We start from the raw sequence: 26,760 nt of genomic DNA, 5'->3' as shown, positions 1-26,760 counted from the left end.
CCCAAGGACACTGGACCCCTCCTCAAAGCTGGAGTGGTAACTCGGCGTTCCCACTTCTCAATGGGGTAGGGAGACGCTGATGTGTCGGTCTGTGCCTATGTCCTTAGCATCCCTCACAAGCTGGACACAGCGAACGCTGTACAAAAGATTTTATTTTTGTACAAAAAGCATCCTCCTTCATTTATTTTACAAAACAAAAGGACACAGATCTGCGTTAGAAAAGAGCTTTCCCAGAAGAAATGGGAAATAACCATGTATAAATATTCTCTAAAAGTTCTTAAAGCTTTAATTCCCGGGTGGTTTTTTCCTTCAGCGCACTGGGGGAGTAAGTCCGAGAGTCCCTGCACCTCTGTCTGTGTGTGTTGGGTTTTTTTCCTTCCTTTATTGCTTTTCAGGTAGAACTACTGATGAGTCTGTTATCCTGGGAAGCACTTAGTTAAAGGAGCTTTTGTTACCAGCACACTGAGGCCTCTTAACTAAGTCACATATCTTTCTCTGTAGCAGTGGCTAAAAAAACCTTCTCTCTACACACATAACAGGGCAGCCAGGGAAATGCAGGCACTTAGTCGTGTGCTGAGCAGATAAATTACAGTGTCTACTTCCTAAGTGTATAAGCCTCTAGGAAAATTGCACATTATGTGGGGCTTTGTCTTAATTTAAGTTAACCCTTCAATGTCCATTGTCCCATGAGGAACGTGCCCTGGGTACTACCAATGGTCAGCCCGTATCCCGTCCATCCAGGCTCTGGAACTTGTGAATGGCGACTCTCTCACGATCTCTCTTTTGGTCTAGAAATAGGACGGCTTGACCGCTGGGGTGTTGTTGTTACTGGGGTAGCGTTGGTGCATCAGGGGGACCTCGCATTCCAAGCCGTTTGGCACCGCCACGTTCTCTGGCAGCTTTTGACTGTGGGTCGCTAAGTCTCTGTTTTCCAGACACGTTTTCACCCCTTCCAGCTCCAGGGGGCTGGAATCCACCCCGGCATCGGCATGTGCCTTAGCCCGTCGGTGCCGGAGATAGTACGTGACTGCTGTCACAGCAATCACCAGCAGCAGCACAGCAGCCAGCGCGGGCACGATCATGAGCGTCAGGTTGCTGTCTTTGCTCTGGGTGACAGGCAGGTGCTGCTGGTGAGTCCCCTGCACAGCAGTGTGGGCCTCGATGCAGAACTCCCCTTCAGAGGGCTTTTCCCCCAGCGGCCCGGTGCAGAGGCGGTAGGTGGAGTTCGGTCTCAGTGCGCGCACGGTGTATTCAGAGAGTGACGTCGGCAGGCTGAGCGTGACCGGCCGCTTGTCGGGCCCAGACAGGTTGCGGTAGGTCAGGCGGATGCCCTTCAGCTGGTCTTTGGCCTGTTGATAATTTTTTAAGTCCACTGTCAGTGAGGTGCTGCTGACCTGCTTAACGCTGATTTGCTTGCTCTGCGTGGGCGCCTGGGTGATGGGGGGCAGGGTTGTTCTCTGGATCTCGGCCTCGCAGTACAAGCCCGAGAAGCCGTCGGGGCACTGGCACTCCAGGTGGTTGTGCGCGTCTAGCTGGCAGGTGCCCCCGTTTAAGCACGTCCGGGGAGGGCAGATCTGCATCTCGGGGCTAGTCGGCCCCTGCGCAGCTGTGTGTGGCGCACGAGTAGAGCTGTCCTGCCGGGGCGCGGTCTCCCAAGTGGGAGCAGCGAGGCTGGGCTCCAGCGCAGAGTGCCTGCTGCTGGTGAGGAGGGCCGGCTGCGGGGAGGTGGTTCTCAGGGTGGGGGTAGGGGTGGGGGTGGCAGGACAGCCGAAGTCTGAGTATTCCAGGTGCTGGAGGAGCTTAGCAGCGTTCTTGGGGGGGAAGTGGCACCTTGTCTCCTCGGACCTCCTGAGCATGACATGGCTGGTGTGCAGCCAGCGCCCAAACCAGCTCAGCTGGCAGAGGCAGTTGAATGGATTCTCGGCCGCGGTGATGGCCCGGAGCCTGGGGAAGACTTTGAAGAAGTCCTGGGGGATGGTGTTGAGGTTGAGGTTGCTGATGTCCAGCTCTTGGAGGTTGGGCAGCTCCCCAAAATCCTCTGCCTGCAGCTGAGCGATTTGGGCATTCCCAGCCAGGCTGAGCCTGGTGAGGCCCCGGAGCCGCCGGAGCACCTCCGGGACTCTGCCCAGCGCGTTGTCTGAGACGTCCAGCTCGTGGAGGTTGTTCAAGTTCTGAAAAAGCTCCTCATCCAAGCTGCTCAGCCCCAGCCCCGCGATCTTGAGAGACTCTATGTTCACCATGTGAAAGGCACCAGCTTCGATGGTGGCAATGCCGTTGTGGCTTATGTCCAGCAGCAGGAGCTTGGGAAGGTTCAGCGGAGGAACTGAATGCAGCTGGTTGTTCTGGAGCTTCAGCTCCAGCAGGTTCTCCAGCGTGTCCAAGGCGGCTGGGTGGATGTGCTGAATTCGGTTCCGGTCCAGGTAGAGGCGCTCCAGCAGGCGCAGCCCGTGGAAGGTTTCGTTGGTAATCTCGCGCAGCTGGTTGGACGACAGATCCAAGTTGACAAGGTTGGTGAGGGGCTGGAAGACATTCCTTTGGAGGCTGGAAATCTTGTTCTGGGAGAGGTCCAGCTGCTGCAGTGCCGGGAGGCCCCGGAAGCTGTCGTCATGGAGCGAGGTGATGCCATTCTCGAAGGCATATAGGTAGGCCGTGTCCGGTGGCAGGCCGCTTGGGACGGCGTGGCTCCTCCGGGCCGTGCAGAACACAACCTGTGGCTGGTTGCACTGGCAGCCTGAGGGACAGCCCTGAACCCGGGCTGCGGGGGGCAGAAGCAGCAGCGTCCACAGGATCAGGTGGTCCATGCTGGACTCTCTGTAGAGGGAAAAACCAGAGAAATGTTACCTGTCAGATGACATTGGGGGTTGGGAATCAAGTGTCTGACCCCATCGCATTTCTTCTGACATGTCTGTAAAGTTACAGCCAGTATCCGTACCCCAGGGGGTTATTTGGGCAGGGGCTAGGGTGGGAAAGGTGGGGCAGAGAGCTATTCATGCGGTCATGCCTGCAGACAGTGTGCCATGCAATAGCAAACCCCTGAGAAATCTTGTGGGTGGGGGGACTAGTCATATCGCTGATGGGTTTAGAGAGTAAAGCCAGAGAACTTGGATATGGATTTCAAGCCCACCCACCCCCACCCCCATTTGTGGACCCAAACACCCTCAAACGTCAGGGTCCTTGTAGCATCATTCCAGTGCCCCATGGGCAGCAGCTTGAGCCCTGCTGGGGGAGCAGGTTCTTCTGGGAAGCCCAGGCTGCAGGAGGAAACACTCCTGCAGCAACCTCTCCCGCCGCAGCTGGCATGACATGCTGGATTTCCACCCCGCGGGTCAGTTACTGCAAAGGGCTCATGCAGAAAGGCTTTGGCTAGGTTTCCCGTTGCTGATAAGCAACCTGTTTTGGACTGACGCTGGTGAAGCCAGGATGAGCCGGGCAGCCTCCAGGGCCACTGGCTCTGGGGTGTTAAGGGGGGCAGTGCTGGGCTTCCCTTCCTCCCTGCACTCCCCTTTCCTTTAGCCCAGTGAGGATGATTCTGATGAAGCCCGACTTGCAGAGGGATGGGGGCATACAAATGTGAGGAAGATGGGCAGCTAGGGAGCTGTTCCCTACAGGGACCCGTTCCCTACAGGGACCCAGGCTCTCTTCTTACAGCAACTTGCTCCGGTTTCCATGCCTCGAGCTGCTGTGTTTACTGGCCGTCAGAGGAGGCCAGATTCCTGCGATTCCAGCTGGTTTACCAGTTCCTCGCCTCTGCGCTTGGGCCAGAGAGAGCCAGCCTGCTGTTAGCAGGGGATCATGCACCGCTGCAGCTACATCTAGACCAGACCATCAGTACTGCTGGGACTTCTGCCAGGCGGAGGGTGCCCAGGCACTTAGACCATCCCCCTCCTTTCTCATGTGGGCGAAGCTGCCCTGCTGGGGATCCCTGTGACAAGCCCACTGCAGGTGAAGCGTCGCGCAGCCTTGCAGGATCAAAGGGTCCCAATGGTGCGCAGGCCTGGTACAGCAGGGAGCGTGGGAGCCGTTCAGTGCCATCGGCAGCTCCCAGCTGAGCAGGGGCTTTGCGTGTCTGACCACAGCCCCTATACCGGGACCCCTGCTGTGCTGTATCGCTTTTCCCGAGCTATTACTCATCCCTTCCTGGTCCCTGAATTCCCTTAGCAACCCCGCTCTCTGGACTATACTCGTCAGCTTGCTCTGGCCACCAGCACCCGCCGTCTAACGTCCCTTCCCTCCCCGGCTCCGGCTAGCACGCAGGGATCCAGCATTGGGCTCTCAAGACCAGGCCAGGGGTGACATGCTCCCAGCGCGCAGTGTTTGAAACCAGCTGCCTGGAGCAGTGCCGGCTGGCTGGGGACAGATCCTCGTTCTGCCCCTTGGAGACCTCGGCAGGATGAGGAAGCTCCCCTAACAGCCTGCAGTGCAGAGCTGCGCAGGGTCTGGCCAGCCTGTGCTGGAGCGTGTCTGCCATGTGCCAGCACACACGACCAGCCCCCCATCCATCCCTGGGGCCTCTGGGACTGTGTCCTTTGACCCCTGCACAGCTGAGAGGTTCCAGCCTGACGGCAGCGCTCTGCTCCCGCTGGTGGATGGAAACACGCACTGCGTGGGGGGACAAGGGCCCCTTCCGTCCTCACACCCAGCTGCCCTGCCTCGGCTTCCCGCAATGTGCAATGTCCATGCATCCCAAGGGGCTTCCAGGCAGTCTGGGGGGGGGCGGGGCCCGCAGTGGGAGCTGGGTCACTGGCCCAGCAGCTCAGTACAGTGGGGTGGATTTCTTGGCTGTCCGTACTGAGGCCTGGGGGCTTGATTTGCAAAGCGCCTGCGAAGACAAGGCAGGACAGTCTCTCCTCCCCGCGTGCATTTCACTACAGACCCACCTGCAAGATCAGCGGGGGAGAGTCCTGCCTGATACCATGTGTGCACGGTACCGTTCTCCTCCTCACCAGCAGCCAACACAAGCCTCACCCACGGGCTCACCCACTCAGCCTGGGCAGTCTGACCCGCTGGCTGCCTTAAGTGTCCCTGCCTGAAACAACCTAGGATACATTTCCGTACCACAGGGCAGCGACATCGTCCAGGGCGGGGAAGGGTCACTGCTTCTCATATCTTCCCCCCATACACCCTGTGCGTCACCTGAATAGTCACCGTCCCTGGCCCTGCTCCCTTCCAATCCCTGGCACCAGCCTCTCCTCAGCTCCCTCTTGCTGCTAACGGCACACCCCTGGTTTTGGCAGCTTCCTAGCAGCGTCATCCATCCCACCATGGCTCGGACAGGGCCTGGCTCCTGGTGGTACTTGGCTGGCCCATCTCGGTGTTACTCAAAGCTTGGGCTCCCTCGCAGGGCAGCTGTGGGAGAGGGAACATTTCATCCCAGTGACTCACATCCTCCAGCGCTCTCTTCCCTGGCTGCCTGGGGTTCTGCTCAGCAGGCCGAGCTCCGGGCACTGGAGACCACAGCAAAGGCCCTGCTTTAGACTGTGCAGCGACTGCAGCTCTGGGCTTCATCTCCCAGCCTGGCACATGTCAAATCCTCCCATGGGCAATGCCCACAAGTGCCAGCCATTGCTGGCCCCCTGGCACACCAGCTCTGGTCACTGCTGGAACATGCCAATGGGGGACAGAAGCTCCAGAGCACTTGCCCCTGGCTTCATGGCCTCCTGCTTTCCCCTTTGCTGCCATCGCCTGGAGTCTGCTGCCTTCGCCCTGCAAACAGATCCCCTTGGAATAGCCAACAAAGGCTCTGCCTGTCCCTTGGACACTATGCTGGGCACAGCCTGGCACTCGCATGGACAAGCACTGGAAGGGTCAAGGGCCACCAGTGGCCAGGACCCCTCCACAGCTGTCTGAAATTCAATGTGCAGGTCATGCCGTCTTGACTCTGACACACCCAGCCCAGCCCATGGGGGAAAGGGGAAGCCCCCAAGCTCCCTGCCTACATGCATGGGTTGGGAGAAGGAAATTCCAGCCCTTTGCATATCAGCAAGAGTCACCACAGACCATCTAGTCCCCTGGATCCTCTGAGATGGGGTTGCGGGGCCAGGAGCTGCCCCCTCACCCCTCCCCTGGCTGCCAGAAGGCAAGTCACCCAAAGAGCAGCTGCTTTGAGCCCTGTCCCTGAACGCCCGTCACTCCAGCCAAGAGATCACCCCAGAGGAGAGCGGCCTGAGCACTACTGCTGGGCAGGGCAGCCACTTTCCAGGAGCAGGGCACAGTCTGCGCTCAGGAAGGGAGCTGCTTCCCCTGCCTCATTGCTTCTGAAAACGCTTTAATCACCTGCTGGCTGTCCCCGGGCGCCCTGGCAGCTGCTTTCTGAATGTCCACCTTTTCTTCCCTCCCTCTCCGAAACGGAGCGGAGCTGGTCACACAACTCCCTTGGAAAGAGAGTGATGCCCATGCAAGAGCCCAAGTGCTTGGGACAGCCTGGAGAGCTGACCCATTTCCCCCTCCTCCCGGATCTGCCCTGAACTGGGGGAAGCTGCTGTCAGATGTCCAGCGTAGATCGGGGGAGCACCACAGACCTTGACATAGCCTCTGGCCTAGTGACTGGGCTGGCTGCTGTGGAACCAGGGGCAGCAGAAGCGTTACAGGGATTTAGAGATGTTACAGGGGAAGTGGTAGCTGCAGGATCCATTTCCCCCCCCCACCCCCCCAACTCACTGGGGCATTTCTGACTGATTTTTTTACTGTTTCCAAAATTATTTCTGGGCCCGCCAAATGGCATCACATAAAGGGATGCCAAGAGCTCTTCCTGCTGGGAACACTCGACCAGGTGCCATCCCTGTGTGCGTGCAATGCACCCATGTTTAGCCGCAGGGGAGCCAGGCGTTCCTTATGCTCTGTGCCAGTGCCTTCGACCTTGGCTCTCTCCAGCCAGAGCTCTCTATTGCAGCTGGGAGGGCGCTCGCCACAACACCTGTGCCATGCCCACGCTCAAACGAGTGCCTACTTGTCCCCTAGGCAAATGTATTGCTTCTAAAGTGATTACCCCAGCTAGGGTCAGGCATCGTGCAGACAGCCACTGTCCAGTGCCCCACCCACACAGCTCTGCCACTGACTCTGGAGCCAGGGACCATGCAATGGTGGCCTGAACTAAGTGTGTTCCCCCTTGGGACTGTGATGAGAAACCACTGGACTCTCGCCTTGTGACCCGACTACGGTGAAGTGGCAGTCGGCTGATGCTACCGAACTCCTCCATGCCTCGCCATCCCCCTCAGCCCCTCGCCACAATTCCTCTGCTTGGGCTCCTTGGATGTTGTTATAGGGGGAGAACACAGTGGGGCACTCTCCAGCAAGCAATGCAGTGGCACCCCCACTGATTGCTGTGAAGGCCAGGGGGCTTGGCTGATCTCACGCTGTTCATTTGCCCCCTTCCTCCACCTCCCCCACTGGGGTGCAGAATAATTGTCAAAAGCCTCTTGCTGTCCATTGCCCAGAGAGAGTCCTGCCCATGGCTCACCAAGAGCCCCATGGTCGGCCTACCCCGAACATCCCAGCACTCCCTCTTGCTCCACGCTCCTGCCTTATGCTGGGCAGGGGCCAACAAGACCTTGTGACTTGACCTCACCCCCCACACCTCTTGGCACCATTTTCAGCCCAGCGCTTGGAACAACTGCTGGAGGCACCGTTCATTGCTGGATTCCTTCCACCCAGAATCCTGGCGAGGCAGCTCTGAAATCCAGCCATGCCTTAAGTCATTGCTTTGGGTGGGAGCATCCAAAGGCAGTTGGGATGCAGGGAACATCCCTGGGCTTTAAGATGGAGCACAGAGTCTCTGCTGGATTTAACCATATGAGTCCTGGAAGGGGCTCTTCTCACCCCCTGGAGAATGGGCTGAGCCCTGCCCATTACTCCGAGCACCAGCTCTGTACGGAGCCGCATGTTACAGTAGCTGACTCTCTGTGGTAACAGCAGCAGATTGCCGAGCTGGAGAGGCAGGAAAGCAACTCCTTGGCGAGTCTCTTGCGTTTGTCCAGTGGGCAGCACTAGGAGCAAGGAACACTGCGGCGACTTAGGGGTGAGCTAAACGCTAGCTAGAGACGAGCGCTATGCATACATGGAGGCTTGCGCCAGAGCGTTTAGAGAGGCTGATGGCATGGCTGACAACGCTGCGAAGTATCTCCCGTTACCTGCTGTTTACACTCCAGTAGCACCCACACTATACTAGGCATCGGGCACCCCCCAGTCCCTCTGCCCCACAACACTTAGGTTGTTCCTCTCAGTTCCCATCAGCTGGGGGTTAGGACCCTGGCCTGTGGCTCCAAGCTGAACAGCTCAGGAAGGCTGGAGGCATTTGCCAAGCTGTCATCACTCAGTTATTATTGCAATGAGATTTATTTTCAAGAACACAAGCAGCCTCCGCAGGAGCTGCACTTCCAGGCCCTCTGGGGACCCTTCCTGGCCAGCCTGCAAATTCAGATTCTTCTCATGGGGGTGCGAGCTGGGGGGTCGAGGGGAGTGAGTCTTTGTAACTGGTTGCTGTGATTGGCCTCCCTGGTATCCTACTCTTGGTAAGGGCAGGCATGGTCCCGTCTCGCTGTGTGTGGCACTGCTTCCCACCCCATGGGCACACCTGCCCGTTCCCTGCCCCGAGGCAGATGTTCCATTCTGCCTATGGCCCCCAGGGAGGAAATGCAGACTGGTGGAGGAATGGTGACCAGCTCCAAGCACATGGTTTGGCTTTTGAGGGGACAGCTCCGGAGCAATCAGACCCCCCCTGCCAACTGTTCCCTGGGGGGAGCCCATGGAGGGGGAGGAACACTGAACTGCCCCTGTTTAGCCATCCTGGCCCAGGGCATGGCCTGCGGGGAGCCAGCAGCCTGGAGGGAGGGTACAGCCCCCCCAGGGATCCAGCGTGCACCAAAGCACAAAGGGCCACTGGGATCACAGGGGCTGCTTGGTTCTCAGCCTGTCTGTCAATCCTTTTAATAAGAGGAGTAATTACCAAGGGGGTGGTGGGGGTGAGGGATCTTTGTAAATATCAGCAGAGCTGGCATGGGCCAGACAGGCTCCAGCCAGGTAATAAATTGTGGAATGTGCAGCTGGGCTGGGGGAGGGGGGCTGTGGTTTGCAGTCCAGACAGCCCAAAGAGCTTAGGAGGGGCTAGCAGAGGGCTACAGGGCACCAGGCCAGGGCCAGAGCTGCTCATGGCAAGGCCAGACCATGGAGAGGAAGAGGCAGGTGGCAGGGAAAGCACTGCTGCACAGAGAGGGGAGATCAAGCTCACCTCTGCATCCCACAGATAAGGAAAGGAGGCAGCTAGCAGGAAAAGCTCCAGGGAGGCTGGGGGGCCTGAGCTGTTGCTTTGGCCAGGCCCCGAGGGATAGCACCAGGGACTCTCTGGCCTGCCTCTGCCCTCCCACTTCCCCATGCTCTTTTACCTGCTGAGGACTCCCATGGCCTGGAGGCTGTGGGTAATGGGAGCCAGCCGTGGCCAAAGGAGGCACTGCCAGACCAGGTTAGAAGTGGAGGGTCCTGTTGCATTATCAGTGGCAGGGGAGAGGAGTGGGTCTGCCTTGGTGTCCCTTTCTCCCTGGGAATCGGCAGATCAGCGCTTGGCCTTCCCCCAACAGCCTGTTACAGAGCTGGGGGGCCCTGCCAGACATGGGACTGACCCCTGCTGCCCCTTCCCGCTCCCCCCAGAGACCAGCCCTGCCTCCCCCCAGCCATGCTCCCTGCTAGCCAAAGTGCAGGGCTCCTCTGACCCACAGCTGTGAGCACAGCTCCTCCTTACGCCAGGCACCTGCTCTGGGCCTGACCCAGCAGTACACAAATGGCCACTACCAGCTACAGCAGAGCACACACAGCCTACAGCCTCACCAGGATCACGGTCTCAAATCCTGGGGGAGTCTGTGGCCTTGGTATGGAGACAAACCACTGGCAGAGCACAACTGGCACTGCTCTGGCTGGGGGTTACTGAGAGCTGATAAAGACGGTCCCCACTGCCTCTTCAAACAGTCGCCTTTCTGCTGCAGGCACTAGGAGTTTACTTTGTACAGCGCTCTGGGCAGGAGCAGGCCTTTAGTGCCCATGGGCAGGGAAGGGAGCAGGATCGTCGTATGGGGCAGACAGGCACTGGCAGGATAAAAGTGAGGGGCCTCAGGGTGGAAGGGGCTGTGAAGTGGCCACTGCAGAAAGGGGCAGGGTGGGGGCTGTAAGGGGTGGGAAAGGCTGTCTGAACTGCCCCCCAGTCTCCATGTCCTGCTCCCCAGCTGTACTCTGCACTCCCTACAGGGGCAGCTCCTGACAGGCAGGGAAGGCAGCTAAGGGCTGTGTGGCCCATGGCATGGCTGTGACTGGCCCAATTCACAGCTGCAGGCTTTAGGCCCTGGCCAGGCAGCCCGCTGTGCCGGGCAAAGGCTCCCTCTTGGCACTGGGCTGGAATTTTAAACCACTCTGTCGTGGCCACAGGTGGCATCTGTTCCCAAGATGTGGGGACTTGAAGCAAAGAGGAATCCAGAACTTCCCTCCTGCTTCAGCTAAAGCCAGCCTGGGTAGAGCACCAAGCCCCAGCACCTTGGTCCCCCCATGTGAGGTAGGGAGTGCCCCCAAAGCATGGCTCCTATTAAAGGAAATCTTATCCCCTCAGCACCAGGCAAGGGTTGCGGCTTCAGGGACAGGACCGTTCCGCTCTGCTGCCATCTGACACTTGCTCACATGGCACAGCTGGTCTGTAGAGCAGCTCCTGCCTGCAGCTAGGCTGGGCACTGCACCACAGGGCATAACCTGTCACCCAGGCAGCATTGAGGTGGATGAGCTTGCACTGAGACACCAGGCCTGGCTGCGGGGATGCCTGGCCAGGAAGCACCATGCTCAGAGGAGGGCGCTGTCCCGCCCAGTGACCTGACCAGTAGGTCAGTGTTTAACCCAGGATAATGAGTGACAAGGCGCATATCCACCCCAGGGCAAAGCCCTCTGTGTCACACAGCACAACCCGCCTCTGAGCTGCCAGCAGCACTGACATAGCCCTGCCTGCGGCTCTCGCTGGGACACTGCTTGCTTTGGGCTGGGCCTGTGGGGACGGCCTAGCAGCAGGGATCAGGAGCCCTCCTGGTTCCTGTGCCTTCTTGGGGCCTCCATTCCCCCCTCTGTAAAACAGGGATAATGTGGCTTTCCTGCCTAGGACAGTAATGCTTGTCAAGTGCTTGGAGATCCCTGGGCAGCTGGCACTGGAGAAGGGTGGAGCACTGGGCAGCTGAGCCAGCCCAGCCGAATGAAGCTCAGACACAAACCTGCAGCGCAGCTAGGGCGAGCACAGAGAACCAGGTCTGTACCTGCAGCAGAGAGGCCAGGGTGGACAAGGCTTGGGGGACTTTCCTCCCTAGCAGCTGTGGGTGCTAGTCCAGACTGAGGAGCCCTTGGGGCTCAGGGCCCCTTCACACAGTCAGGGTCTGTCTGGGGCTCTCCCCCAGCATGTACCCCCTGGTCCTGCTGCCAGGAGAGGGGGCAGCTCAGTGTGGCTCTGGCTCTCTGCAGGGAAGCTGCACTATGCCCAGCCCTGGGGCTGCCCCGGGGAGGTGGGGGGGTGGAGGGGAAATGAGAGTGGCAGGGGGTAGCCCTGGCTCTGAGCAGCACTGGTTCAGCCCAAGGGTGCTCCCAGCAACGCTCGCTTGCCCAGTGAGGGCTGCAGGCTGTCGAGTACTCTTGAGCACATTGGGGCCTGGCAGGGCACCAGAGTGGGCCTGCTGCCAGCGCTGGGGTGGGAGTCAGTTTTGAAATGCCAGGGTCAGGTTTCGCTGACGTGTCTGGCACTGCAGCCAAGCTGCTGACTAAACTGCTGTCCCTTTAATTGTGTGGGCATTTCTTCTCCACACTGCCAGGTCAGGACCAGGCTGCTGGGTGGCTTTGCTCCACCCATGCTTAATTGTGGACTGAAGCTCCCTGCCACGAGCCCGCCTACACCCTGAGGGCCAGGCAGGGCCAGATTCCTAACTGCACTTCCGTGTGACGAGTCCATGCCTCACTCTGCCCTTCAGATGCAACCTGGCAAAGGCTAAGCCAGTGGCTAGCACCAGGGCCCCTCCCTCCTTTATGTGGTCACCTGAATGGGGTCATCTGTTCCCCCTCAGCCTCCTGCATCCCCCTCAGCTGTCTCCTCTCCCCTCCAGCCCAGCTCTAGCACTGAACAGCTGACGAGGTGCATGGTGCTGGCTGTGGGCTGCTGCTAGAGGCAAGGCCCTGGGCTAGTGAGGCAGCAGGGCCCAGCCTGTGCTCCCCTTCACAGGGGCATGGCTGAGAGAACTAGACAGCCAGAGGTCCTGGGCGTAGCTCCAGTGGGCTCAGTGGTACTCCATCACACAGTGCTTGCTAAGTGGAGATGCCGGACCCTGAGGGGTTAACCATATCCCAGAGAAAGCTTGCCGGCTTAGCACTGCTCAGACAGGCTTACACCTAATAAACAGGGGAGACAGGAAAAGGGGGGCCCAGCCAGGAGCCAAACAGGATGGAGACAAAGCCCCGCTTCTCTGGGAGGCACTAAGCTGCTAATGCTGGCAGCACGCTTGCTTTGCCACGGGCTCAAGCGAACGCAGCCGGAGCACTAAATCCAGCCCAACCTCTGCTCTACTGGCTACACTCCCATCCCGTGGGCCTACAGCACAGAGACTTGCTGGATCGTTCATATTTTCCAGCTGCGTGCGGAGCTGGGCCCAGGCAGCCCAGTTCCCTGCCAGCCTGCCTGTGTGGGGGTGTTTACTTGGTGATGGGACTGACCAGGAGGGCTGTACTGAATTCACTCGCCTTGGAGACAGAGCCCAGCTCCCTGCCTCCACTGGCCCTGCCTGCTGTACTCCTCCACTGCCCACAGGCTCAGAGCAACAGCCCCGGCAACTGAGTGGGGCGAGACCAGCCTCCAGATCCCCTCCCTGCAGCTCCTGTGTGCCCTGGCCAGCGCTAAGGGATGCTAGAGAGAAGCCTTGCCCCACGGTGCAGGCACAAGGAGGCACTGGGAGACAGTAAAAGGCAGAAAACTGCGGGGTGGGGGGTTAAAAAAAGACTGAAGGGTGAACCTGGGGAACTCCCTGCTGCAGGCTGTTATTTGTGGATACATATGCAAGTGGGGTAGGCAGTGATGCCAGCTTGGATAAACCCCCAGGCCTCCCCATCCTCATGCTTCCAGCTATAAATTGGCTGCCACTGGGGTCAGGAAGGGGTTGCTGTCTTAGTGTTCTGTGGCACTCAGATTTTCTCTCTAGGCAGCCCAGGGAGTGGCACACCCTCCCAGCCAGCCCCATGCAGGTCTCCCCATCCCCCCCAGAGCAGCAGACTGTTCCTAGGGCTGCCCTCTCTTGGGCACTTGGACAGTTGGGGGCAGCTTTAATCTTCCCTGAGGACTTCCTAGCAGCCCTCCTGAACGGAGGCTGCCTTGACTCTGTCCAGGGGGCTGCATTCTCTGGGTCTGCTCCCCTTCCTGGCCAGCACAGTCACGGGGCCATCTGTACGCCCCCAGGGCCTGAAGCTCTCAGGCAGCTGCAGCCCCCACCAGCCCTCCTGCCATGGGTGGTCCCTTTGCCTGGGTTTACAGATTGGGGTAAAGCAGGGCTGAATCTGGCCCTAAAGGTTCACCCGTTTCCCTCCAGTCCTGTTGCCCAGGCAGCCTGGCACCATGCACACACACGTAGAACAGAGCAACCCCCTGTTGCCTGGAATTGGTCCTGCATTTGCTGCTTTCCCCAGGGGAGCATTGCTGTGCCCTCTCCCCTGGGCACAGAGCAGCTTTCCAGTGCCTTGGGCTCAGCCTGACGTAGGGTGGCAGAGGGCTCCCTGGGGTCCCTGCACTAGGGTGCTGGGTGCCCAGCCCAGAGCGGCTAGGGAGAGGTTTAGATTTCCCTTAAAGCAGCCAGCACAAGTCTGCCCCCAGCTCATCACTGCACTCAGTGCACTTCCCGGTGGGCATTCAGCACCACAGCTGCCCTCAGCGTGCGGCCTCTCCCTAGGGCTGCCATGGAATTCTGGTGACCCAGCACATGCGTGTGCACATCGCGCTGTTAGCCAGGGCAGGTTTGGGGGTGCCTGGCACTCAGGGCAGAGGATGGGGAGGTCCATGAGGGCCTGGGGAAGCCACTGCACAGCCTGGTCTGGCTCACTGGCTGACTACTCTGGCTGGATTAGCCAGCACAGCACTCCTGTCTGAAGCAGGGGATGGGCTAGCTAGTAGGGATCCATTCCTGGATTGCCCAGAGGACTGTGGCCCCATGGCCCTGGATACCCTCAGAGCCTGGCTGAGACACTGAGGGAGCTGCATGGACTCTGATGTGCTGTTACCTGCCCACATGGGCCCATAAGCTGCCAGTACCTCTGGAACTGTGGGGGCAAATGGAACAGGGCTGGGGGCTGTGCCAGGCCTAAGATCCTCTGGGCAATGCCAGGGGGACAGACTGGGAGGTGGGGCACTGTGGGAGCAGCACATGCAGCCTTGGGGTGAGCCTGAGGGAAGAGCTGGAGCAAAGCAGGCTGCGCAGGGCCCCCACCCCATGACTGCCCCACCATAGCACCTGGGAGGGGACAGAGCTCAGTTGGGCAGGGGGGGTGGGGGGGAGAAGAGGGCTCTCTGGGAGTACTGTGAGGGCAGGAACAGGGGGACTGGGCAGGGAGGCAAATCCAGAGCCCCTGGCATGCATGCTGCTCAGCCCCAGGGGCGCTGCCCCCCTGAATGGGGTGGCCAGTTCTGTCACTTCATCCTGCTGCCTGCTGTAGCATCCTGCCTGCCTAGCAGGTGCTGGGTTTACCCCTCATGTTATCAGGGCCCTTAGATGGCACAGCTAAGCTGGGCCCCCTTGTGCCAGGCACTGTACAAATACCAGGGCCTAAAGAACTGTCTGCAGCTCCTCACACACAGCCACCCCCTCACTCCTCAGTGCCAGCCCTCTGCCTCTGGCTTTAAATTAGCTCCCTACCCTCCTGTTTGAATCCAGCTGTGAGTGGAGCAGTGAGCAGGGGGCAGCATCAGACAGCCTGGCAGGACAGACTGGTCAGCTCTGCCCTTCCCACGCCACCTCCCTGGTTGGTTTAACCCTTTGTGTTCAGAGGAGCAGCAGCTCACTGCCCCTCTGAACATACCTCAGCTTGGCTCCACCCCTTCACTTGCCCTCTGTTCCTGTGTGGCCTTCCTCTCACCCCCAACCTCCTGCAGAGGGCTTCTAGCAATGGGAACAGCCTCCTAAAGTGTGCATGCCCTCCCCACCCAGCACCCCAGCCCAATGCCACCTAAGTGCCAATACCCAGTGTCTAGGCCCCACAGTCTATGGGTTGATGCAGGGGACTGAGCTTGTGCCCCCTGGAGTGCCAGCATGTCAGGGGGGGCTTGCCTCTGAGCAGCACCAGCTTCCCTGCCAGCATGCTGGAAGCCAGCAGACCTGGGCAGCAGTGGGGCAAGTTGCCCTGTGCCCAGGGGCACCAAGGGCTTGCTGCCCTGGTGGGGAGGGAGCTGGATGGGGCAGAACCCCCCAGGACCCCTATCCCAAGCTAAATGGAGTCTCTCCCACTCCATGCTCAGCCCAGAGAGGCAGCAGCTGGCTCAAGCGTGCCAGCCTGGATTTCCAACACTGCTAGGGCAGGGATCTGCTGTGCCTACACATCAAAGCACAGCTGGGCCCAGTTCCACCCCTCTCCCGCCACCCCAGGACAAAGGCAGCCAGATGCCACATGCGGCCCTTGACCCCATCCCTGTACACAGCCCCTTGGCCACAGAAGCCCAGCAGGCAGGCTGTAATTAGTACACACAGCTGCAACCCATAATTGGGAAGGGCACTCAGTGGGCAGCCAGCCTTCCTGTGGCCAGAGAGGGAGAGATGGGCTGCTGGACCTGGGAGAGCCACGTCAGCCAGTGGAGTGAGACAGACTGAAGCATGCAGGGTCCTAGATGGCACCAAGGACTGATCCCTCCTCCGCCCTGTCCCCTCCATCAGCTATCCTTGGGAGCCCCAGGAGTCTGCATCCTGCCCAGGGCTGCATCCTGCCAGGGCTCCAGCCCCTTGTGCTTTTAACCACGTTTTAAGCACCTGGGATGTCAGGGGGTTGGTTCAGGCCCGTCTCCAGTTTAAATCCTTGGAATTGGATTCTGCTGCCTCCTACACCAGTGTACCGCCATTGGCTTCACTGGGGTGACTCCTGATTTATACTGGGTGAGCAGAACACTCGCTGCGTCCCACTGGCCAGTGCATGAACTGCAAGGTAGTAAGTAACAAATGCAGGGCTGGAAGGGCCCTTGAGGGGTCTGCTCCAGCCCTGACACTTAGGCTTGGTCTATGCTAGCACTTTTGTCAGCAACATTTTATCATTTGTGGGTGTGGGGAAAAACAAAAAACCAAAAAAAAAAAACCAAACCCCACCCTGCTGCCCAACATAAGTTTCACTGAAAAAAGCACTGGTGTGCACAGTGCTGTGTCACTGCCACCACTTGTTGGGGAAAGGGGGTAATTATGCCAGTGGGAGAGCTCTCCCTGCCAGCATAGTGGTGCTACATAGGAGACCTTAAAGCAGCACTGCTGTAAGGTCCATAGTGTAGACATAGCCTTAGACCAACCCCAAGAGGTGTTGGTCCAACCTGCTTTTAAAAACCTCCAGCGATGAGGATTCCACAACCTCCTTTGGAAGCCTGTTCCACAGCTCAGCTATCCTTCGAGTTGGACAATTTTTCCTAATATCTACCCTGAACTCCCTTGCTGCAGACTAAGCCAATTCTGGCTTGTCCTCCCCTCAGTCAAGATGGAGAACCACCTTTTACTGTTCTCGGGTCCCCCCTGAGCCTTCTCTTCAAGACTAAGCAGGCCCAGTTCTTTCAGCCTTTCCTCATAGCTCATTTTCCAAACCTCTGATCATAGTTGCTTTTCTCTGGACACAGACTTTAAAGGCCAGAAGGGACAACAATAGGATCCTGACCTCCTGCACATCGCAGGCCACAGACCCTCACCCAGCCCCTCCTTTAACAAGCCCCTAATCTCTGGCTGAGTTACTGAAGTCCTCACATCATGGTTTAAAGACTTCAAGTTACAGAGAATCCACTATTAACTCTACACTAGAGCCTCAGAGTTACAAACTGACTGGTCAACCACGCCCCTCATTTGGGTCTGGAAATACGCAATTAGGCAGCAGCAAAAACAAAACAAGCAAATAGAGCACAGTTCTGTGTTAAACGTAAGCTACTAAAAACAAAGAGAACGTTTAAAAAAAAAGATTTGACCAGGTAAGGAAACTTTCTGTCCTAGTTTCATTTAAATTAACATAGTTAAAAGCAGCTTCTCTCTTCTGCACAGTAAAGTTTCAAAGCTGTATTAAGTCAATATTCAGTTGTAAACTTTTGAAAGAACCACCAGAATGTTTTGTTCAGACTTACAAACTCCTCAGGAATGGAGGTTGTTTGTAACTGGGGTTCTATTGTAGTTCAAGCCAGCAAGTGACCTGTACCCCATGCTGTAGAGCAGGGGTGGGCAAACTTTTTGCCCAAGACCAACATCTGGGTATAGAAATTGTATGGCGGGCCATGAATGCTCACCAGGCTGGGATGTGGAAAGGGGAGTGGGCTCTGGCTAGGGGTACAGGTCTGGGGTGGGGCCTGAAATGAGTTCAGAGTGTGGGAGGGGGCTCCAGGCTGGGATAAAGGGTGGGGGGGGGGGGGAAAATCAGGGCACAGGGGGTTGCTCAGACATGCAGGCTACCCAGGCAGCGCTTACCTCAGGTGGTTCCCAGAAGCAGCATCATGTCCCCCTTCTAGCTCCTATATGGAGGCATGGCCAGGCAGCTCTGTCCTGTCTGCAGGCAGTGCCCCCGGAGCTCCCATTGGCTGCACTTCCTGGCCAATAGTAGTTGCAGGGGCAGTACTTGGGGCAGCGGCAGTGTGCAGAGCAGAGCCCCCTGACTGCCCTTAGGTATAGGAGCAGGAGGGGGGGACATGCTGCTGCTTCTGGGAGCCATGCAGAGCAGCCCTAGACCCTGTTCTCCAGTGGGAGCTTGAGGGCAGGATTAAAATGGCCCGTGGGCCGTAGTTTGCCCACCCATGCTGTAAAGGAAGGTGAAATCCCCCTCCCCCCAGGGACTCTGCCAATCTGACCTGGGGGAAAATTCTTCCCCAACCCCAAATATGGCAATCAGTTGGACCCTGAGCATATGGGCAAAACCCACCAGCCAGACACTTGGGAAAGAATTCTCTACAGTAATTCAGAGCCCACCCCAGCTAGTGTCCCATCTGCGGCTGTTGAAGATATTTGCAAATGCAATTACAGCTGGGCCATATGCTATCGTAGACAACTTCACCAGGCCTTCCCCTCCAAAAAGCTCAATCTTGAAATGTTACGTTTTTTGTCCCCACTGCTCCCCTCAGAAGGCTGTTCCAGAACGTCATTCCTCTGATGGCTAAGTTTGGTCTAATTTAAAACCTAAACTAAATGATGGCCAATTTATATCCATTTGTTCTTGTGCCAACACTGTCTCTTAAATAACTCCTCTCCCTCCCTGGTATTTATCCCTCTGGTACAATTGTTCTATAAATACATCTCCCCTCAGTCTGTTTGGTTAGGCTAAGCAAGCCAAGCTCCTTAAGTCTCCTCTCATAAGGCAGGTTCGCCATTTCTCTGATCATCCTAGTAGCTCTTCTCTGCCCCGTTCCAGTCTGAATTCATCTCTTAAACATGGGAGGTCAAAACTGTACGCAGTATTCCAAATGAGTCTCACCAGGGCCTTGAATAATGGTACTAACACTTCCCTGTCTACTGGAAATACCTTGCCTGATGCACCCCAGGACCACGTTAGCCCTTTTTACAGCTGCATCACCTTGGCGGCTCAGTTATCCTGTGAGCAACCAACACACCCAGGTCTTTCTCTTCCTGTTGCTTCCAGCTGATTCGTCCCCAGCTTATAGCAAAAGTTCTTGTTGTTAGTCCTTAAGTGCATGACTTTGCACTATTCAATTTCACCCCATTTCTATTACTCCAGTTTTCAAGGTCACCCAAATCTCCTTATGATATTCCAGCCCTCCTCTGTATTTCCTTTGTCTAGAAAATTGGTTCTTAAAGAAAGATCAGGTTGGTCTGGCACCATCTATCCTGTGTGACACCATGTTGTTTTCTATCCCAATTACTATTTACCTTATTGTCTTTAATTACTTTTTCAAAAAGGCGTTCTTAGACCTTGCATACAATTGAGGTCAAACTAACAGGCCTGGAGTTTCCCAGATCACTTTTCCTAATTCAGATGCTCTAATTGCAATTCTCCAGTCTTAGGGTATGACCCCTGAGTTTAAAATCCTTCCTATTGGGCTTGCACATTCACGTGCCAGTTCCAGCCTCTCCCCAATTTGTTCTCCTCTTCAAAGAGGTTATGAGGCCAGAGATCAGTAGTTCTCCACACTGACCAGGGCAGGGTGCAGATAGCTAGGCAGGGCTCAGATTATGAGCACAGCCATTTGAGCCAAGGAAAGAGGGCAGCAGGAAGCCAGAGGTCTTGAAGCAGGAAGCTGGCTCTGGTGCAGTGAACAAGAGCAAACCTAATGCCAGCACATCTCCAAATCAGGTCCTTCATGGGACCCCAGTCCTTCATGGGACATCCTGCTCCTGAGTTAGACACCTAGTGAAAGCTGCTGCCTGTCTCAGCTAGAGCCCCCCCACCATGGTCAACCAACCAAGCCTTCTGGCCACACCATGCCCCTCACCACAGGGTCTGGGCACCACAGTATCTAAGCTGAACCTTATTTCAGAAGTGGGGTGTTGTTGCTGCAGGCTGGGGGAGTGTATGGTGGATTGGCTGGGAGGTGGAGTGTTCCAGCTGCTCACTGCCAACGCGATGGCAGCTATGGGACCTCTGGAGCAAGTGTGCTGGGTATGCACCTGTCCGTCATGAGGGATCTCTGTAATATAGTCCTGCAACTTAATGGGACCTGGCTGAGAGCGTAGGCTGGACTGGAAAACAACCTAACTCTCTTGGGCTTGGGTCGGCTCTTCTCCTCCTTGGGGGTCACCTGCTTTTGCCAGCCACTGCCACCCCACTGCACAGCACATGCTCTGGAGGGAGCATGCTGGGAAGTGAGCAGCATACACAACCAGCAGGGGGCAACAGTTGGCATGGCAGGGCAGCACTGGGTCAGGTCAGAAAACAATTCAACCCTCTTGGTGAGGCTTGAGGCTGGTTTAAGTCCAGGTGGGGTTTAAAAATTGGGCCTGAGCAGCCTTCTACTCCACAGGGAGGCTAAGGCCACCTTTGTGCTGGAGGAGAGGGGTGCACGCCGGGGTGGGCTGTGGCTGAAAGGGATACTTTTCCCTGGGTTCCAGGTCCCCCTTTGGGCTCAACACAGCAGGCACTTGGCAAGCCTGAACCCATCATACACCTCAGCCATTTGCCCGTGCCAGGCTGGGAGCTTGGTACCATCTCTCCTGGTAGGAAAGCAGCGCTGGGCACCCTCCTGTTGCTGCGCACATGTTTCTTGGCCCCTTGGACTCTCCACCCCCCAAGCCTCACCACCAGACCCCTCAGGCCCCTGGCCTAGCCTGGCCGTGTCAGGTTGCAGACACTGCTCTGCCTGTCGCTCCACATCCGAGGCCTTCTCTGTGGGCTGAGCAATTCCCCCTGACAAGCCCACTTCAGTGTGCCCTGGGAGCAGGCAGGGGGTCAAGCTTAGGCACTTAATCCCCCTCCCCTTCATCCCAACCACCTCCTCCCCCACATCCCCCTTCCCATTTAATTAAGTCTCTGAGGCAGCCCCAAAGGAATGTGCAGCCTGTTTATTGCATTCCCTCCAGCCAGCAGCAGGGGCCAGGGCTTGCGTGGATCCCCCACTCCTCCGGCCTGGCTGTAGAGTAGAGAAGGGGATTTTTCATTTTGTCTCAGCAGCGCGCTGCCCATCCTTTTACTAGCCCCCCCCTCGCTGCCCTGCTGAAGGGCTGACCCAGGTGCTGGGAGTGACAGAAACCAGCAGGGCTTCTTTCTTGAAAGGAACGCAAGCCCATGAATGCAAGGGAGGCCTGGCTCCGACACCCAAACCCACCCACACCCTCAGCACCGTCTGACACGCGCACGCCCGGCCAGGGAGCTCCTCGCCAAGCAGCCACTAATGAGAATTCCGATCCCATGACTCCAGCTGCTTAGCTGGGCCTGAGCCTGGCAGGTTTGCTCCAGGCTGCACTGGGGGGGAAGGAAGGGTGCTCAGCAGGTGAGCCAGAAGGAAGAAACCCCAACCCAGCTAGGGAGCGGCCTGAGCTGGGAGTTACGTCAGGCCCCAGGGTGACCCAACAGGGTGACGGAGGGTTGTGTGGACTATAAAAATAGTAATTAACCAGCTGTCATCCTCAGCACAAGAAACGTCCCACCACTACCTTGGGCAATGACTGGCCCTCACAGCAGAGGGGCCATGGGGCTCCACAAGGGGCCACCCCCTCCAGGTCAAGGCCCAGGCCCACTGGCCAGGCAATGGAGGGGCGCTTCCTGTGCCACATGGCACCAGCTGTGGGTGTAGGCAGATGGGTCTGTGCTATCCTGGCTGCCTGCAGGGGGCACTGAAAGCTAGCTCAGAGCCAGGAGCCCTCTGCACACAGAGCTCCATGCAAGAGCGTGGCTGGGGGCCTGTGGTGCTGGGGAACTGCTCTTACGGTGACATAATGCTTTCTTCTTGCTGCTTCCCCCCCCCGCCCCCAGACCCCTCTCCAGACCAGGCTGCCCCAAGCATCTCCCCCCATGGGAGAGTTAGCCAGCCCCAGCGTACATCCCAGCACCACCCAGACCAAACGCTCAACAACTATGTGAAGTTTAGCCCAGCTGTCAAGGGAAGGAGGCTCTTGCCTGCTGGGCACAGCCTTTTGCCACCTGAGGCTAGCATGGCCCAGCCATCCCCCCATTCTAGAAGCCTGCACTTTACTAAGCACCTGGGCTGAGGGCCAGTAAAAGCCACAGGGCCAGGGCCAAAATGCTGCCTGGCCCTGGCCCCTGGGAGCCAGCTGGTGGCCCTTCCCTGAGGGGTTAGTGCTACCCAAGCTCAGGGCTTTGGAGGGGAGGGTTGTTTCAGGTGATCCTCTACCAGTAGTTGTGCCCCAGATGGGATGAGAGAGAACCAGTTTGCAGTCAGCTCCCTTCCCCAGTGTGTCCCAGGGACAGGCCTGCCACTGTGCTGCTCACAGCCCTGCTGACAGCCGTAGGCTCCCCATGGCTGTGGAAAGCAAGGCCCCTGGCATGGTGCCACTGGCAAGAAGGGTCTATGTGGCCAGCACGCCGTCTCTGCCACAGCCAGACGGCACAGTCTAAGCTTTGGTTTCTTTACAGATGTGTTTAGCCCTTACACTCAAGAGCATGGCTTCCCCCATGTGGGCCCAGCCCAGTGCCACCCTGTGAGGGGATATGCTGCTTTGGGGTCTCACACAGCACTGCATTGTGATACACAATCCTAATGCCAAGGCTGCTGAGAATATTGGCTCCTTTGAGCATCCCTCCCCCCATGTTCCCAGGACAGCCCCTCCACTCACTGCAAGGCCCTGGACCCCCTCCCAGGGGTATGTTCCTGACCTTGCACTAGGCCCCCAATGCTCCCCAGTGGCAGCTCTGTGCCCCGCTCGGGCAGAGGCAAGGGGGCCTTGCTGATGGGTGGCTCCCAGGGCTGGAGGTAGGATGGCCGCCAGCAGCAAGGGAGGTGTACTCCTGCCGCGCCAGCTCTGCGCTGCTGGAGAGAGTCCAGCCAGGCTGCTTATTAACAGAACCCCTTTCCGGTGTCTGACACTCTATTTACAGAACCTCCTGTGTCCCACTAACAAAAGAGAGAAGAAAATAAACACCGCCAGGCAGGGAGAGCTGCCCCTGCCCTGTCACACAGCACCCAGCATCACACCACTGCGCCCATCACTGCTACAGACTGCTCTGGAAACCACCCCCTAACACCCCCGTACAGCCACCTCCTCCGGCTCAGAGGAGTGACAAGCCCCCCTGGCTTTTCTTTCTGCTGAGACACTGTGTCTTGTGCATCCTGGTCAACGGGTGCACTACGCCCCTGGCCACCCTTGCTGCCCACCTCCTCGTCACTTGGACTCAAATCCGCCTACATCCTGGCCTGCTCCATCCCACAGGCGCCAAGGGGAGGGGGAGGTTTAAGTGTCTATGTGCTATTTGGAGGGCTAGCCAGGCTAAGCCAAAGCTGCCAGCGGGGCTTGGGAACTGTTGCATTAGAGGCTGCTCCGTTCCTCACCCCAACAAGCCACCGGCCTGAGCATGGAGGGGTCCATCTGCCATGGGGGCTTTGGCCCAAAAAGGCTTGTGGAATCCACTGACACCCCAGTCCAGAGGCCGCTAGGCCAGAGCCCCAAGTCTGCCTGCCAATGCTTCAACCTCACTTGCCTCCCCAAAGGCGCCCTGGCTTCTGCCAAGGGTCCTAGCTAGCGCACAGGGGTCTCTGCCAAGGACTAGCATAGCTTGTGGGGCTGGTTCCTCTGTCCCCCTCGCCAGGGCGCTACGGGGAGCGCAGAGACCCAGGGCAGGGCCACGGGCTCAGGGGTTTCACTGGGCTGATTCGCTCCCCAGTTCTCCCTTCTAGTTAATAATTGGGCTGGCCACGGCTCCCCCCGCGCGAGGGGCCCGCCCGGGCTGTTCGCCGGCAGCCAGCAGATCTTATCGGGGCTCGCAGTCTATTAAGCTTTACAAGTCCCTGTAAATCCGATCGGGAGATGCGGTCGCTGCGCGGGAGGGGCTGGCCCGGCTCCCTCTTGCCATTAACGGGCGCTGCTCTGCTCCGGGTCCAGACGGGGAACGCGGCGGGAGGGGCTGGCCCCTAGGTATGGCAGTGGCCCCCCACCCCGACCACCTCCGTGCCTCTGTTGGGGGGGTCCTCGCGTCCTCCCGGCCGCAGGCTGCGCCCTTCCCGCGGGTCCCCCGACAGCCCGTGCTCGGCGGGGGTTCAGCCCCCTAGGAAGGGGCCGCTCCGCATGACGCCCTCGGGGCAGGCAGTCTGTAAGCGGTGCGCACTACCTGCCCGGATCGGCAGCACGGTCGGGCCCCCTTAGCCGGGCCAGCTCAGCAGCTAGCCACGGTGGGCTCCGGGGCTGGCGGGCCGGGCCCCCAGCCCCAGGGATACCGGTCCCCCCCGGCAGCGCACGGCCCGTCTCACGGGCCTGGCCCCCCAACGAGCGGACCAGCTGCTGCGGCCGGCGCCCCGGCTCCCCGCCCCAGGTACCAACGGAGACAAAGGCCGGCTGGACTCACCGGGCGCGGAGCCGAGCCGCTGGGGGCTGCTGCAGGGGCCGAGCTCCGGGCGATGCAGCCTCCAGGTTGACCGGTCGCGGCTGGCTAGGGAGCGGGCCCGGCCCAGGGCTGCGGGCACCGGCTGCAGCGCCTCGCGCCCCGGCCTTCGCACCGCGGCTCCGAGTCGTAGCCCCAGCCACTGCGCGCCGCCGGAGCCTTTAAGGGAAAGGGGGCGGGGCCGGGGGGCGGGGCCTCGGGGCAGCGCCTCTGGATTGGCGGCAGCGCCTCCACGGAGAGTGGGGGGCGGGGCAAGCGATGGGGGGGCTGGAGCAGCGTGTGAATGGGGCACTGCGAGCTATTGAACCAACTGTGATCCTGTGTGTGATGGAAACCTCTTCCAGCCGGGGGGCAGCACCCCTGCGTGACCCCCCGTCCGTCCTTGCCAGCCCAAGGGGTCAGCCCCAACCCCCCCCCCCATCCCGTTGTCAGCCCCCATCTCCCCACGCACACATTCTGGTGTCAGCCCCCATCTCCCACTCCCTGCCCCCTCCCCCCCGATCCTGGTGTTAGCTCCAATCTCTCACTCCCTGCCCCCGCGCCTGATCCTGGTGTTAGCCCCGATCTCCCCCTACCCTAGATCCTGTGCCAGCCCCGATCCCCCCCAGTTGCTGCTGTCAGCCCTGATCTCCCCCCACAGATCCTGCTGTCAACCCCGCTCTCCTTCCCTCAAATCCCAGTGTCAGCCCTGATCTACCCTCACCCCAGATCCCACTGTCAGCCCCCATCTCCTGCTGCAGCCCCTGGTGTCAGCCCTGATCTCCCCACCCTGGGGGTCAGCCCCTGATCCTCCCCAGGCTCGGGGGTTAGCCCTGATCTCCCCTTACCAGCCCCCAGCCCAGGTGCGTGCGGATCCACAGGGGGCAGATATGGGCTGGGGAAAGGAGATCAGGGGCTGACATCCTGGCCATGCTGCTGCCATGCCTCATCCAGGGTGAGCCCAGTGCAACTCACTGGGGGGCAGGGGTCACGCAGGGAGACAGTTTGGGGGCTGACGCTGCTGGGGGAGCTGGTTGCAGGTACAATGGATTCCTCTGGCTTTGGGCTTGTATGTGCCCATCAGCGGCGGGCTGGGTTGTCTCAGCCCACAGTCACACCCTTCACCTGCCTTTGAAGCCCTTTCCTAGGGGTATCGCTGTGATCACACTGATTGGAGATGGGGCCTGGAGTGCTGGAGGGGGGGGGGGGGGGGGCTTTCCTGCTAGGCTGTGTGCTGCATGGCTAACAGGGGCCATGGGCCCCTCGATGTGGGAACTTGTTTAGACACCTGGCGGTGAAAGCTTGACCCCACTGGAGGCAATGGCACCAGTGGGGCCAGGTGTCTCCCTGCTGTGAGAGGTTTTGTACTTGTGGGATTCTGTGGGAGAGGCTGGCTGGGAGTGGGGGATCAGTGGGAGAGGAGGCCATGGGGAGGGTTGCCAGAGGACTGTAGGTTTTCCCCCACGCGTGGGGTGAAGGGGAACAAGGGACCATTGAGGGGCTGCCCCAGGTTGGTGGTGCACCGATTTGTTCCCCGCTATGGGACATTTGGGGCCCTGGGCTCAAAGAGCAGGGGGCTTCCAGCCTGTCCCATGCCCCATGCCCATGGCAGTCATGCTTGGTGCTTACCAGCCTGCTCACTGGCAGGCTGTAGAGGGAGGCCAATGGTTGGCTGGGCCAGGGACCCTGTTCACCCTGATCAGTGCCCTCTGGCACACTATTGGCACAAGGGCTGGGGCAGCATGAGCACTTTCCTGCCATCTGCTGCTGCCCCTGTGTCAAGGTTCCTTCCCCACTCTGAACTCTAGGGTACAGATGTGGGGACCTGCATGAAAGACCCCCTAAGCTTATTCTTACCAGTTTAGGTTAAACGCTGCCACCACCAAAGTGTAACACAAAGAACAGGGGAAGTGCCCACTTGGAAACGTCTCCTCCTCCCTCCCGCCCGCCAAATATCCCCCCAAGCACTACATCCCCTTTCCTGGGGAAGGCTTGATAAAAATCCTCACCAATTTGTACAGGTGAACACAGACCCAAACCTTTGGATCTTAAGAACAATGAAAAAGCAATCAGGTTCTTAAAAGAGAATTTTAATTAAAGAAAAAGTAAAAGAATTGCCTCTGTAAGATCAGGATGGTAAATACCTAACAGGGTAATCAGATTCAGAACATGGAGAATCCCTCTAGGCAAAACCTTAAGTTACAAAAAGACACAAAAACAAGAATATACATTCCATTCAGCACAACTTAGCAGCCATTTAAACAAAACAGGATCTAAAGCATATCTAGCTAGATTGCTTACTAACTCTTTACAGGAGTTCTGACCTGCATTCCTGCTCTGGTCCCGGCAAAAGCATCACACAGACAGAGAGAACCCTTCCCCCCAGCTTTGAAAGCATCTTGTCTCCTCATTGGTCATTTTGGTCAGGTGCCAGCGCAGTTGTCTTAGCATCTTAACCCTTTACAGGTGAAAGGGTTTTTCCTCTGGCCAGGAGGGATTTAAAGGTGTTTACCCTTCTCTTTATATTTATGACACCCTGTTTCTGGAGTGCCCCTCTGGCAGCCAGCCCAGCACCCCTTTATTATG

At 58.3% G+C, this 26,760-nt stretch overlaps 2 protein-coding genes across 2 annotated transcripts in view; one reads left to right on the top strand and one right to left on the bottom strand.

Annotated features, from left to right (window-relative positions):
• Positions 1 to 26,760, top strand: part of CORO7 (coronin 7) — a 171,908-nt gene that overhangs the window by 107,523 nt on the left and 37,625 nt on the right. The gene's annotated exons all lie outside the window — the stretch shown is intronic.
• Positions 315 to 24,343, bottom strand: VASN (vasorin). Its single transcript, XM_037910322.2, has 2 exons — positions 24,160 to 24,343; positions 315 to 2,811 (listed from the first exon to the last, which is right to left on the bottom strand). The coding sequence occupies exon 2, from the start codon at positions 2,799 to 2,801 to the stop codon at positions 789 to 791; it is 2,013 nt and encodes a 670-aa protein (XP_037766250.1). The 5' UTR covers positions 2,802 to 2,811; positions 24,160 to 24,343; the 3' UTR covers positions 315 to 788.

Source organism: Chelonia mydas, chromosome 10, assembly GCF_015237465.2.
Source record: "Chelonia mydas isolate rCheMyd1 chromosome 10, rCheMyd1.pri.v2, whole genome shotgun sequence".
NCBI lineage: Eukaryota > Metazoa > Chordata > Testudines > Cheloniidae > Chelonia > Chelonia mydas.
The sequence above is the reverse complement of the archived record's forward strand: the minus strand, read 5'-3'. Positions and strand labels throughout refer to the sequence as shown.

Coding starts and splice junctions, on each gene's coding strand:
- VASN (XM_037910322.2), bottom strand. CDS start 2,801: ATGGACCACCTGATCCTGTGGACGCTGCTGCTTCTGCCCCCCGCAGCC.